This window comes from Schistocerca nitens, chromosome 3 (genome assembly GCF_023898315.1).
Source record: "Schistocerca nitens isolate TAMUIC-IGC-003100 chromosome 3, iqSchNite1.1, whole genome shotgun sequence".
In the NCBI taxonomy this organism is placed as follows: Eukaryota; Metazoa; Arthropoda; class Insecta; order Orthoptera; family Acrididae; genus Schistocerca; species Schistocerca nitens.
In genome coordinates, this window is record NC_064616.1 from 735887692 (window position 1) to 735902666 (window position 14975).

At 36.4% G+C, this 14975-nt stretch overlaps 1 protein-coding gene across 1 annotated transcript in view; it reads right to left on the reverse strand.

Annotated features, from left to right (window-relative positions):
• LOC126248710 (acyl-CoA synthetase short-chain family member 3, mitochondrial) overlaps window positions 1–14975 on the reverse strand; it is a 345178-nt gene that overhangs the window by 6891 nt on the left and 323312 nt on the right. The window contains exon 13 of the mRNA XM_049950007.1: window positions 12500–12675. Coding sequence (XP_049805964.1) covers window positions 12500–12675 — 176 coding nt within the window. The remainder of the gene's footprint in view (window positions 1–12499; window positions 12676–14975) is intronic.

The window sequence follows — 14975 nt, forward strand, 5'->3', positions numbered from 1 at the left end:
ACACTATCATCATTCACACCACTCATTTTCAGTTAACCTGCCTGCTACTCTAATAATTATTTGTTTTAACTAATTACTGAATGTATTTTAAAAGGTAACTATCGTGAAACTAGGAAAATAAAAAATTACAACATAGTTTTGTGATATTACAAAGCATAATATAACTAAAATTTTTTTTAAATTATTGGGGGGGCTTGGGACCCCGCAGGCCCCATGAAGTCAGCGCCTGTGCACACATTCACACAAGCGTGTGTGACTTGTGTGAATGCGTATGTATTACCTACTTTGGAAGAAGGCCGTTTGGCCGAAAGCTCACATGTTCGGCAGTCTTTTTGTTATGCCTGTGTGAAACACAGCATCGTCTCTATATGGTGAGCAACAATCTGTCCTTTTCATAATATTGTCGAAAATATTCCAGTTTTGTTAAGTAATTTTTTGGTTGTTAATATCAGTAAAAACTAATTAGTTTGCTTGCTTCATATAGTAAATTAACAGTACAACATATATTTCGCAGTTGTGCTATTACATTCCAAATTCATGACAAGGGTGCATTCAGTTTTGACTGACAAAAAAATTAAGCACACAGGAAGAGTTATGCAAAGTACACATAGTCTCATACATGTTCTTGCAAGCAGAAGGACTAAAATGATTACAGTTTCAATGATCTGTGACTGATAGAGTGCCTCTGCAAGTGCTTTAGCATTGCCACTGTGTGAAAATGTTATCAGGCGTGACAGGATATGCAGTGGGCATGTGCTGTGTCAGATGCACTGGTCACTACCTACACCAAAGTCATGCTTGAAGTGGGATTTTCATACACTGCTAACCAGATGCAGATGATCTATAATGCAGAACTAACAGTGGACTATGACCATGGGTCATATCCCAAACTTAACTTTTGCTTGTGAAGGAAATGTTCAACAGCATGTGGAGATCATCAACACTTGTTTACCACACACACAGTACAGACCCATATTGAGTCAGATATTTACAGCAATATGCTCCGTGCCTTCACCTTTCCATAGACTATTTAACTGTAGGAGAACAAACCGTGACTAGTTTATTTGGATCCTGAGCCATGGTTATGACTTCAACACTGTATGGTGGTGGGAGAAACCTCAGCGAGGTTGTACACAATTAGGGGTCAGGTGGATGGGATCTCAGGTTTAAAGCATAGAGTCCACCAAATAACCAAGATCATGATGACTCCAATACCTTTATTTAGTACTGTATATGATATAAGTTCAGGCTAGAAGAAGACTATCCATGTACTGCAAGATGTTGAAGGGTCCATTTTTCAGACTGACGCCACTATAGTGCATGGGACAGAAATACTTGTTGCCTTTGGACATGTGAATGGACATATTTATGAGTCATGAGCTAGCCAGCTGGTGATGGTTTGTGACTGCCGGCAGCAGTCATGAGGACTCAGCTGATAGTGCCTAATAGCTATGTGGGGTAGCCGCAAGTGTGATGAGTGATGAAATAGTGTTAAGATGGCAAATACCAACAGAGCTTCCAGATTTGCTGTACTTTTTGGAAGCGAGTGACAAGCCATTAGACTGTTACCAAATGAATAGACCAATGTGTATTCTTCCCATTTCTGTAACTAGAGTTAGTAAATAAGGTATGTTAGGAATAATATACATATGATCTGGCTGCAACATGAACTACATAAACTGAGAGTAATGAGTTTTTTTGAATGGTCCACTTCTTCCACACTTGTTTAAATTACAATGACAGAGATGGAAAGTGTTATACCATGAGTGCCCTAAGCAGATTATACCAAACTACTATTCCTGTATTTCCATGCTTGCAGGACATCACGATTACAATTTCATCATTATGTGAGCTAATTTTCAGTACAAAAATAAGTCCTTGTTACAGATGAAGTATGGTGTGAGTATATGATAGCTGTTGGGTGTGTCTAACTGTACTGGATCATTTCATATGCAGATCAAAAAACAGTACAGCATTCCCACAGGACATGCATGTGCAGCTTATGGGCATCTTTCAGACCTTGAGAAAGTTCAACTCATTGGCATGACTGCATGAAGGACATGGCAGCATCATACTAACAGACTGCACAACAACAATATTATGAAAAGGATAGACAGCTATACAGCATAAAGATGACTCGTTGAATTGCAGACAGGCACAATGAAAAGATTGTTACACACTGAGATTTCAGCTTATGCCTTCTTCTGCCTTATTCAGAAACACACACACACACACACACACACACACACACACACACACACATATTCACACGCACACATGTGTGTGACATTTACCACTAATATCATACCACAGACAACAAAGACTTACATGCTGTACAGCCAGAGGTGACTGAGACATTTAGTGACATTATGTGGTGTTCAGTGATGAGTCTCTCTTCTGTTTGTTACGATCTGGTTGATGCCAACATGTCTGTAGATGTCCCAGTGATAGGACACATGAAATAGCAGTTCTTGAGACCCATACCTCTCTAGCTCCTGGAACCATGGTGTGGAGGGCTATTGCATATGATAGCCAGACTAATTTTGTCATTGTTGAGGGGAGGCTGAATTCTCACCAGTAAGTGGCAAGAATGGTAAATCCTCTTGTCATAAACTTCATGACTGTGGTACCAAATAACAAATTCCAGCAGAAAAATGCAAGATCTCACACCAAAGTTCACACCACAAGCTCCTTGAGAACTATATGGTCCATTGATTCAGGAGTTCCTGATTTGTCACCCATGGGGCATGGTTGGGATGTGATGGAAAGATGTCTACAGTTATACCAGCCTCAAACCAGCAATCTTCACTAACTGAGACAGTGTGTGGTGCAGGTGTGGCATGATATTCATCAAGATGATATTCAGAAGCTGTCCGCTTCACTGCCACATTGAATACAAGAAATTTTCGTGCCCATATGGGTCATATCTCATAATAATGTTGATGAACTTCAGTTATGATTGGAATGAAATTTTAATCATTTAATACCCGTTACATGATGAATCTCTTTACAAAATTAGATAAATATTGGACTGGTGCTTCACTTTCCATTTCCATCTTTGTATTTTTTTCTCTGTTTTGATGTACTTTAAACTGAAAATCTCATTCATCAGACATGATTTGCATTTATAACAGTACTTATTCCGTAAACATGGTGAGAAGATTCTTGTTCTTTTGATCATTATAGACTGTAAAATGCTTTTGCATGGGATAGTTCTCATCAGGAGTCATCTAAAAATACAGAAGAATACATGAAAGGGCAGACACATTATAAGTTGCAAATAATATAATGTTTCCAAACAAGTAAGGGAGGTGTGCAATGATATATTGAATTTGACCAGAGAAACAGGCTGCAAAAGTTCTACTGGAGTCTCTGCTGAAAATCATTTGTCACCAGATCATTTAAAAAGGGTCACATCATTCTTAATTAGAGATGTCTTTCAGTCTATATTACTCAAAAGCTTGGAAATTGTTATCAACTCATAATAATTACAGCCTGGGCAGTGAGGATGTTTTTTAAATAAAAGCTAATCGTGTCTCATGAATGAGCCTTTCAGTTTGTAGTATTGTAAGGCAGGAAAAAGTTAAAACAAGAAAAGTAGGAATCAAGATTGCCCTTTGTGGAGGGTAGAACAGAGGTCACAGAGTGATTTAGGATATAACTATTAATTTCACTGTTATATGAGTTTCTCAAAACAAACTTTGGTATCTGTAGTGATAGGTGGAGGTAAATTTCAAGTTTGGAAAGGCAACAGGGATTATGAGTTACATTTCCATCATGAATGTGAAGGTCATTGGCAGTTTTAGACTTCTGGAGGTGAGTGTTTCAATTCAGTGAAGGGGTGTATGATTTTCCTGTGGCAGCTTATTAACTGATGAATGCCTTAAACCATCAAAAAACTGGCCGGTAGACTCGGCAAGGGCTGTTAAAGTGAGAATCAGCTATATTTTTTTGTAAGCATAGGCTTCAGCGACCATTTTCAATGCCAATAAAATTGTTCTGGATCTGTGATCACACTGCCAATATGCAAAAATACCAATGTCTCATGCAATATTGCAACTTAGCAAAAATAAAAAAAAAGCACCCTGAGGAATGCCACCTGCAATAGTGGCCGAAAAGTTGGAAGTTTTACAGAATGACCATACAGTCACAGGACCAGAAGAATTTTACTGACTGCAGTCAGCTATATTGCTTGCATTTGAATAAACGTGTTTCAATGTATGTGACTGTTGGAGCACTGTTTCTTTGGACTGGATCCTGGGAATATGTTTCTTTGCAGAGATTTCTGATAACATTGCAGAATGATAGTTGTAGGTTAGTGATCAAATTTAGTTATATATTTCAATGCAGTCTGTTTACAACAGAGCTGATAGCTGTATAGACTGTAGCATGATTTCATGCATCATCTTGCCAGGATTGTACTGATGACAGTAGCAGATCTTCTCCAAGATGACCTCAAGCTATCAAAGAAGAGGTAACAAGGCAGTGCCCGATTTGTGATGGTACACACCAGTGCTCCCCAGTGGCACCTCTGACAAAAAGGATTAGTAGTGCCTATTTTGTAAGGTGGTATGATTGAACCTTATTTTTTACCCATACAAATGTTGTACTTTTAAAATGCTCAGAAAAGCATTAAAATAAAGTTTTAAGAAATCTAAATTTCAAACACCCTGTCTCCCAGAAGGTCACACCAACAGAACTTACTTTTTTTTTTTTAATAGAAATCAAGCACTGGGAAAATGTATTTATTCTTCAAAACAGAAAATCTTTAACAAGGATATCATCAATGACACAAAGTTTGAGTTTTTCCTCATTTAGCAACAAATCAAAAGGGGAAAGTATACAGAAACTATTAACTCACTTGTGTACTAAATTTTTAAACTATTTCACTGTCACATAATCTAAAACCACTGGACTACCAATTTTCAACTTCTTATCAAGCTCTTTCACAGTGATAAAATGTGAGGTCGTAGTTTTTTGTTCTGTTTGTTACTCTATTTATGTGATCACCAATTTTCTTTTAAGCCAGAGCTGATGACCAATAGCATCAGGAAAGAGGTTAACATGCCAAAGAGCTATCTTTTAGATATTATTAAAGGGTCTTTACAATAGTCATTGAGCTTTTTGTCTGGTTTTGGACACATCAACTTCTTCAAGTGTTATGATCAAATGATTTTGTTCATGTTCCACCACTGGTAATGCTGTTGTCAGTGTGAAGCCTTTCTGGTTTGTCTCTTCACAAAATGCATTCAGCTCAAACAATATGATATGTGTTCAGATATCAGAACAGGCACTTGTGTTCAGGAATATAATTTATACAACACCAAAGAAAGGGGAAATGTGGGATTTTGCCTCTGTATCTGAGTGGTCACCATGTCTAACTGTCAAGCAGAGGACTGAGTTTTAGTTCCCAGTACTACCTTGGATTTTGTTTAGTGGGAGGGCTGTGTATAGGGAAAAAGTTATAATGGTGCTTGGAGCCAGTGACAGAGTCACAAGATAGTAATCAGGCTATGTTGGAATCAGTTAGCCCTGGTCAGCAACCCATGTGCTGAGCGGATCTCTACTTCTTCCACATCACAGCCCCCCTCATACCAGACTGGTCACCAGGAGGTAATACAGCATGATCTACTGCTGGTTTTGACAGCCACTCATTGCCTTCATTTCAGGTGATTCAGCATGACACACAAACACCACAACTCCCATAAAGTCAGTGGGCAGCAGCAGCATTTAAGCCCGTCAGAACCAGCCTGTCATCATTCAATGAGATGGGCAGTATGATGCACAGTCTGTGTCAAACGGAATCCTCACCATCACAATGCCATCACTGGGCTGTGAATGAGGGACTTCTGCCCATCTGCCCATCCCTGGTGGTCAACAGTCCATCAGCTGCCCACACCTGCTGTATTGTATTGTATAGTATTTTTTATTGGTCCTGTTGTCTACATAGCAGCTTATGCATAAGACATTGGACAAGTCAAGTTATAAATATACAGGCTGAAAGTCATTTCAAGGCATACATATTTAAGGTTACAATAATACACTTTACACATGAGTATTTATATAACACATTTCATAAATTTAAATATTCTTCAATGGAGTAAAAGCAGTGATGCTGTAAATATGACTTTAGAGATTTTCCAAATGTATTGACCTCAGTGATTGCTTTTATGTTTTCAGGAAGTTTGTGTAAAGTACATTTTTGGCACAGTGCTGTGCTGATTTGAGTCATATGTAAGTTTCTGTTTTGTCTGGTAAAGTGATCATTAATTTGAAATTTTGCAAAATGCACACCCCTGCCCCCACCATTAACTAATTTTGAAAAGTGAAAACTTTTGTTACCCAATAGACTAAAGACGCTTTGAAGCTACATTCATCCATGTGTAATAAAGCTGATTTCTGAAATACCATTTTTGGAAAATATGCTGTACACAATGTGCTGTCAGAGTATTTTCTACATACCTAATGAAAATATCTATACATTCATTATTAGTCTAGTTATTTATTTACTAATATTTGTTTCATGTTTTAAATTCTTTTTTTTTTGTTTTCTGCTTTTTTAGTTTACCACATCACATATGTGTATTTTGTTAATTGGAAATAATAAGTAACTCATTGAAGACACAAAATCATTACAGTGATGATACATAACTAAATGCTTAAAACATGTTTTCTTTCACCGTGCACATAAAATGAATGAAATTTCTTAACATAATATACACAACTGAGAACACACTACAAAATTAAATTCAGCAGGATTTCAAATTCTCATGGGTGATCCTCTAAATATCCTGATTTGTATCAGGCATATTTCAGTATGTTGATGAAGAAGTACCTTGTCCTCAGGTACAGTGCTCTATATGATTCTTTCACACTGGCAGACATAAGAATCTAGTAATAATACAGATTTTTCTCCCTCGCTGCAGAAGAACACATCTTTCAGATATCTTTTGACCTGGTCAGAGATTTATTTATCAGGTTTTGATGCTGTCACAAGAACATTTGGGGCTTCAAAAGCAAATTCTCAAACTCATGGTTCAAACTCACCGTTATTTTCTTATAAAACTATGAAAAGGCTGGTAGTCACTGTGAAAAAACCATTTTGACCATCATACCAGAGGACAAGCAACTTGTTCATTAGGTGATCGCAAAGGCCTCAGCAGCACAGGTACGGCTTTTAATATTCGAAGAACTTTGTGAGAAGGTTTTTAGATCTAGTTCTGTTTGATGTCAATCACCACTTAATAGACAACATAATTAAGTTGCACTCATTAGAACACAATGAATTCTTTTTGCCACAGCTTGCCTGTGTGCTGAAATATGCCTGATATGAATCAGAATATATAAAGGATCACCTGCAAACATTTGAAATCCTGCTGAATTTTGATTTATATTGTGTTCTCTGTCATGTACATTTTGTGAAGAAATTTTGTTCATTTTATGTGCATGGTGTAATAAAACATTGTGTTATAAGCATTTATTTACAGATCATCATTATTGTACTGATTTTGTATCATAATAATGAGTTACTTATTATTTTCAATAATAAAATACACATGCATGAAACAGTAAACTAAAACAATTAAAATGGAAAATAACAATTTAAAACATAAATAGTATAAGTAAATATCTAGACTAATAATGAATGTTTCGATATCTTCATTAGGTATGTTGAAAATACTCTGACAGAACATTGTGTATGGTATATTTTCCAAAAATGGTATTTCAGAAACAAGCTTTATTACAGAAGGATGTATGTAGCTTCAAAGCTTCTTTAATTTATATTGTAACTAAAGTTTTCACTTAATTAATGGTGTAATGGTGGTGGGGTATTTTGCAAAATTTGATTATACAGTTTGCAAGAATGTTAATAATATATCAACATTTATATGAGAAACATTTTTTATATATCGTCATTTTGAATATAGTGCCTCCAAACCTGATAAGCAAAATTACCTTTTTGGATGTATTTTACCCCTTGAAAGTTAAATTGGTCACAAAAAAAAAAGTATGTACTGCATTATTTTGTCCTCTCTACACACCCTCAAGTTTCATCAAGACCGTTTATTGACACTTGAGAATGTTCCATTCTAAGTTGAATCAATTAATAAAGGACTGTTTTAAGAGCACTGCTGGTGTGTCTGCAGCTTCCTCACAAGCCAAATCTGTCTCCAAAACCAACTATAAACCCTATGACAGCCACAAAAGATTCAGGCACATCTTGAGAAGCAAGAAATGTTCATATTTCTCACTGGTTTTTCGACAGCTCCTTGTGATCACTACAGTTTGGTGCCTAACAGGGATCATCTTGCATCTGCACTGCAGCTACTGGAATGAGGTGTACCTAGTGACAACAAAGAACCTGTCTGAATGAGAAGTGAAGTAGTGTGTCCAGTGTATGGGAAACTGACAACAGCTGGGAGAATGGTGTGCTGATGCCATAGTGTGTCCATATTATGTCATTTAGTAGAGGTTGACACAGTGGTTGGTCAGCATCATATGGTCCTCTGAGCCTGCCAGCAGATTTGCTTCACCCAAGATCCAAGAGTGATTTGCGGTGGAGTGAGTGTGGAGCAGAGAGAGGGGTTGAGCGGGGAGGTGGAGAGTGGGGGGTAGGAACAGGAGCGATGTGAGGTGAACAGTGTCATGGTTTTCAGTCTACAACTTTTGTTTACTGAGTCCATAATGAAGTTTTTATTACATCTGCTTCTGTATTCTGTATTCTTCAGGGCACCTGAGGATTCTTCCAACAAATTTCAGTGTGACATCTGCCTTAATTGTGATTAGTATTATGTGGTCACTCCACTTTGTCACTCTGTAAACATACTCCCAAATACTTAATGGATGCAATTACTTCCAGTATCTGTTCTGCAGTTACATAATCAAACAACTATGGGTATTTCTACCTGTTTGTGCAGAAGTTACTGTCAATCCCTGCACCAAGCATCAATCCTTTACCGATCTTTCTGGATTTTACTACAATTTTGTAGTGTTGCAATTTCCTTGTATACAGCATCAGCACCCACGAAAAGCCTTGTGGAACTCCTAATATTACCCTCTAGGTCATTTATATATATTGTGGAAATTAATTATCTTATAACACTCCCTTTTGGGTGTACCTGAAGTTACTTTTACTTCTGAAGGCTTATTTTTGTTAAGAATGACATGTTGTAAACTGTTTCCTAGGAACTCTTCAATTCAGTCACACAGATGGTTTGGTATTCTGTATGCTCATACTTTGTCTATCAGGTAGCAGTGTGGAACTGTATCAAATGTCTTCCAAAGTCAAGGAACATGGCACCAATTTCAGCACTGGTATCTACTGTTTTCTACATCCCATTGATAAAAATAGCAAGTTGAGTTTCATACAACTGTGATTTTCAGAATCCATATTGATTCCTACAGAGATTTTTGGCCTCTAGAAATGTCATAATACACAAACATAGAACATGTTTCACAATTCTACAACTGACCATTGTCATGATATAGACATTTAGATTTGTATGTCTGATTGATGATCCTTTTTGAAAACAGGAATGACCTGTGCTTTCTCCTAGTCATTAGCAATGCTTCACTCCTCCACCACCGCTGCTAGAAGAAGAGCAAGTTCTTCTGCATATTCTTTGTAGAAGCATACTGGGATCCCATCAGGACCAGTAGCCTTCCTCTGTTGAATGACTGCAGTTTATTTCCTCTTCCATGATCACTTATTTTGGTATATGTCATTTAGACAATAGCCAATGGCCTTGCCACAGTGGTAACACCAGTTCCCATGAGATCAGCGAAGTTAAACACTGCTGGGTGGGAATAGCACTTGGATGGGTGACCATCTAGTCTGCCGAGTGTTGTTGGCAAGCAGGGTGCACTCAGACCTTGTGAGTCAAACTGAGGAGCTACTTGATTCAGAAGTAACAGCTCCGGTCTAACTGACATATGGCTGGCAGAGCGGTGTGCTGACCACATGCCCCTCCATATCCCCATCCAGTGATGCCTGTGGGCTGAGGGCTGAGGATGACACGGCGGACGGTTGGTGCTGTTGGGCCTTCCAAGACCTGTTCGGATGGAGTTTAGTTTTTTTAGTTTTCATTTAGATAATTGTGCAATGATTTAAAGAGGGAACCACAGTATGATCTTGTTCAGTGAAACAGATCTGGAATTTTTTTTTTAAAAAAAAAAGAAAAAAAGAAAAAAAAGAAAGTGCAGAATTACCAATATGTGGTCCAGCTTCTTCCTGATATAAGTGAACTTGACCTCATCTGCTTTCTTGAAGTTAAATCATATATGGAAAGATGTAGGCATAGGGCATACTGCTGCAAATACTTTTCTCAGAGTGAGTCTTCGTTGTTTATCTGGGATGTCCTTTACAAGTACCATTAAGTCCTTTACAGTACCATTAAAGAAACAGATGTCTAGGGAATCATTATCTTCCTGTTGCTAGTATAACTGAGACATGACTATATCATGCAAAATTTTTTGTCGCTCTCTTAGTATCAGCATAAGCCCAAGAGTGATGCTGAATTATCCTGCTGAATTCACCTGATATTCTCTTGTAATTTCAATGAAATTATTCTCATTTGAAATGTAAGTTTTTCAGCCTAACAAGATGGCTTCATGTACAAGCTGTAACTAATTTTAGCTTTCCCATTGCAAGTTGAGTGGACTAGCCATTATAAGAGAGTGGCCAACACAGCAAATCCACATTAGCTTAGTTGTGAAATCCATGCATTCTAAAGTAAAAGGTGCCTTAGCCATTGACTACAATCTTGCAGGAGAAGTGGTATACTTTGTCAGCATTTGTCCTCTTCTTTAACTGAACTGCAAGCAACCAGGTAGAAAATCAGACACAACATCTTAAGAAAATATCTCCAGCAGTCTTCCCACAACTTTGATACAGTAACCATAGACCTGTAAGTCAAAATCTTATGAAATTTCACCAATCCACATGCCTTAATATCTGTATTTTTCCACTTCATTTGACATAATTTTAAGTTTTTTATACACAATTTGATTGATTACCATGCAGCATTCAATAATTTGTTTCTTTGTTCATCTACTTCCAATACCCAATTTCCATATTTAATTGGTAGTTCTCAAGAGCTACTTGTGTATGACACAAACCTACACATGGGCACAGTCTGTTTTGAGGTCAATTGTGAATAAAATCTTAGTCATTCATGAAGGCTGTGACATTCTCATGTTTTAGATACATTTTGCTTTATTAAATTTGAACTTTCTTCAGAAGATAATCATGAATGTGTAATTCATTTGCATTAGTATGATGCATATGTTCATAACTTTTGTTTTAAATCTGAACAATTGAGATCTCACAATCAGGAGATTAAGCATGGTGAGGAATGACTTCCCAGTCACGCCCCTGAATAAAGTCTTATTTCAGAACAACAGCATGCTGACAGGCATTCATATGTTGGCAGAGTTTTCTTGGTTGTTTTTATTAGATCACAACTGCAACATATCTCAGATAGTGACAATAAATGTCGTCTATGGTAGTCACACAGAGGAAGCGATTCATAGCATATAACCTCTTTGTGCCAGCCTGTGCGTAAAATTATTTTTTGTGGATGCATTCTGACCTTTTCATAATGGAAGGTTTTTGGTTAGGTTAGGACTCTAAAATTACTTTATTTTTATGAAATTAATGGAAGGCAGCATATCTAATTACTAGTAATGATACTGGATGGGGATGCTTGATGTTCATGAGCCAACCTAACATGTTCAGACAAAAATGCAGATATTGCTACTGACCGACTTTTGTTATTTTGAATTAGAATATGCAGTACACATAAACTTTCAAACTTTGGTCATTGAATAAAAATGTTAGAAAGTTACTTGGTCACAATGAAATGTATTTTATATCCTCATTGACCCCTGCCTTCCTTGTGCCAAGTGATGACATTTATACAATGAATGACATAAGCATATCCATGTGCTTTCTGATATTAATAATTTAATAATACAATGACTCATTGACAAATCCTACCATAGGTCATCATTAAAAAGTGATTAGTAATTGCTAAGTAAGTTGAATACAACATTTGTTCAGTAATATGACGACTGTACTTATACAATAATTTTCCTTCAGTCATATTTCACCAATAAAAATTATTCTGTAATTGAGGAGTGATAATAATCTGCTAAAATCCCTTTTTTTCTACACTGTTTATCTGTACATCTCCAGTTACAAATACTCGACCTCTCCCAACCTGTAATAGCCATATTTAGATATTTGTAAGCAACAGGTATCAATTATTGTACCTTGCATCTTCATAAATGAAGGACTACTTGTGTGATATTATTGTTAACTAAAAGTTATTGCAGTGATCTACCAGACTAACATGACAAGATGAATTAGAAGAACATGCTGGACAAATTATCAGCAGGATACTGAAAATCTGATTTATACAGAAAAAGATTTCTAAAACCTTGAAGATCACCAAGGAGATCTATACACTTACAATACAATATAGAAAGATTTAAATACCTTCACAAACTTATTTCTTGCTAAATCTGCAATTGATTTTCGAGATGTCTTTCCAGAGCGTGTTCGGGGAAGTCCCCTTACAGGCGCAGCTAGACGAAAGGCAGCAATTGGACCAATAAGTTCCCTGACCATCTTTACTAGTTCATTTGTTATTTCTGCTTCAGTTTTTCTTGCATCTGTAAGAAAACTGAACATTTAATATACCTATACCAATATATTTTAACATAGCAAAACACAAAATTTTTAACCTACATTTCACAGCATTTTATCTTATGCAATCTAGCTTCTGAGTTTTAAGCCAACTTTCCAGAAATTGTATTTCAGTTTTGTGGGAAATGAGCTTGTAATTCAAATCCTAGGTCATGTAATATGAAAAGTTGTGAAACACAGGTAACATAATGTGTATCAGTAATAAATTTGTAAATACCTTTGTTACCATCTCTTGGTGTTGTTAAAAATGAAGATAGAATATTACCCCTGATAGATTATAAACTAGCTCATGCAAAAAAAGATGAAAGTTAAGACCAAACAGTCTATTCCAATATTCAGGACACTCAAGGAAAGAGAGGCATGAAAAAACAAAATCTGTAACTCAGTTGAGGATTTCTTGGTAAGGAGGACACAGCGTGTTATCTTGGATGAAGATTCATCAACAAATGAAGAAGCAACTTCACATCTTTGTCAGGGCCAGAGAAATCTGTTGGGGCCCTTACCTTTGATGATGTATATTAGTCTGATGGACAATATTAACAGCAACCTCAGACTCTTTGATAAAAACACACTTCACAAATATCCACTCAACTCTGGCAAGACTTCAAAATGGTGCAAAGGTTCCTTTAAATGTTCAGAAATGTAAAACAGTGCTCCTTCTTTATATATATATATATATATATATATATATATATATATATATATATATATATATATATATATATATATATATATAAAGATGATGAGACTTACCAAACAAAACTTTAAATATGTCTGCTTGTGTCTGTATGTGTGGATGGATATGTGTGTGTGTGCGAGTGTATACCTGTCCTTTTTTCCCCCTAAGGTAAGTCTTTCCGCTCCCGGGATTGGAATGACTCCTTACCCTCTCCCTTAAAACCCACATCCTTTCGTCTTTCCCTCTCCTTCCCTCTTTCCTGATGAGGCAACAGTTTGTTGCGAAAGCTTGAATTTTGTGTGTATATTTGTGTTTGTTTGTGTGTCTATCGACCTGCCAGCGCTTTTGTTTGGTAAGTCTCATCATCTTTCTTTTTAGATATATTTTTTCCACGTGGAATGTTTCCCTCTGTTATATATATATATATATATATATATATATATATATATATATATATATATATATATATATATATATATATATATATAACACCCCGATATGGAATGGAAATGTCACAATAGCTCAATTGCATGAAAGGTGAGGTTCCATTCATATGATAGTGGGAAAAATGCAGCCTTTTTACAAAGGAGACTGGTTACAATATTCTAGTGAAACCCATCCTAGGCCCATACCAAAAATGACTAATATCAGCACACAGAAGTCTTAACATTACCATAATTATACTTTATGTAACCCACACATGTACCTTAATATGTTATTCAATGGGAAATATCCCCTGCCATGCATTTCATAGAGGTTTGTGTGGAAGGTATGTATATGTGGATTGAAGCTATTTCCCATAGTTCATTGTACAATGTGTAAAAGGTGGTGGGTAGGAGCTACTAACTCACATCTGTGTATATAAAAAAAATATTTGCCATGAGAATGTGCATGCCATGCATTTCATAGAGGTTTGTGTGGTAGGTATGTATATATGGATATGAAGCTATTTCACATAGTTCACTGTACAATGTGTAAAAGGTGGTGGATAGGAGTTACTAACTCACATCTGTGTATATAAAAAATTATCTGCCATGAGAATGTAAATTAACTTGTTCCAAATTGTTACAATTTATTTTGCAAAATGACCCATGGAACATGGATCTAACATACTAACTTAAAAACTGTGAGTCATTTGTCAATGGTGTGAGCATCATACTTGAGTTTGTGGCCTAAATATTCAGTATTCACCACACTGATAATAATAATCAGCTATCCTGGTAATATCTATTAATTTCTTCAAATCTTGAGACAGCATCCTCCTAGCTACATTATGTTATCCTGAGTGATCTAATGGACATGAAGATGAGAGTAAACATACATTACAATAAATTAATATTACAGTCCAAAAACTAGTAGCTATGATGCTGCTATGTGGTGCAGTGAAAGTTTCTGCATGTAGTTAATGGCTTTCAGTGTGTAACTGATGAATGACAATCTGGATAACATGTATGAGGGTACAAAGTGTCTCTGTATGCAATATAGGACATCAGGACACTGACTAACAAAATCTCACTAATAATTTGTGGGTATCATATCACTTAAATGGTGATACCAAAGAAGAAACAGGATTTGTTTTCTGGACAA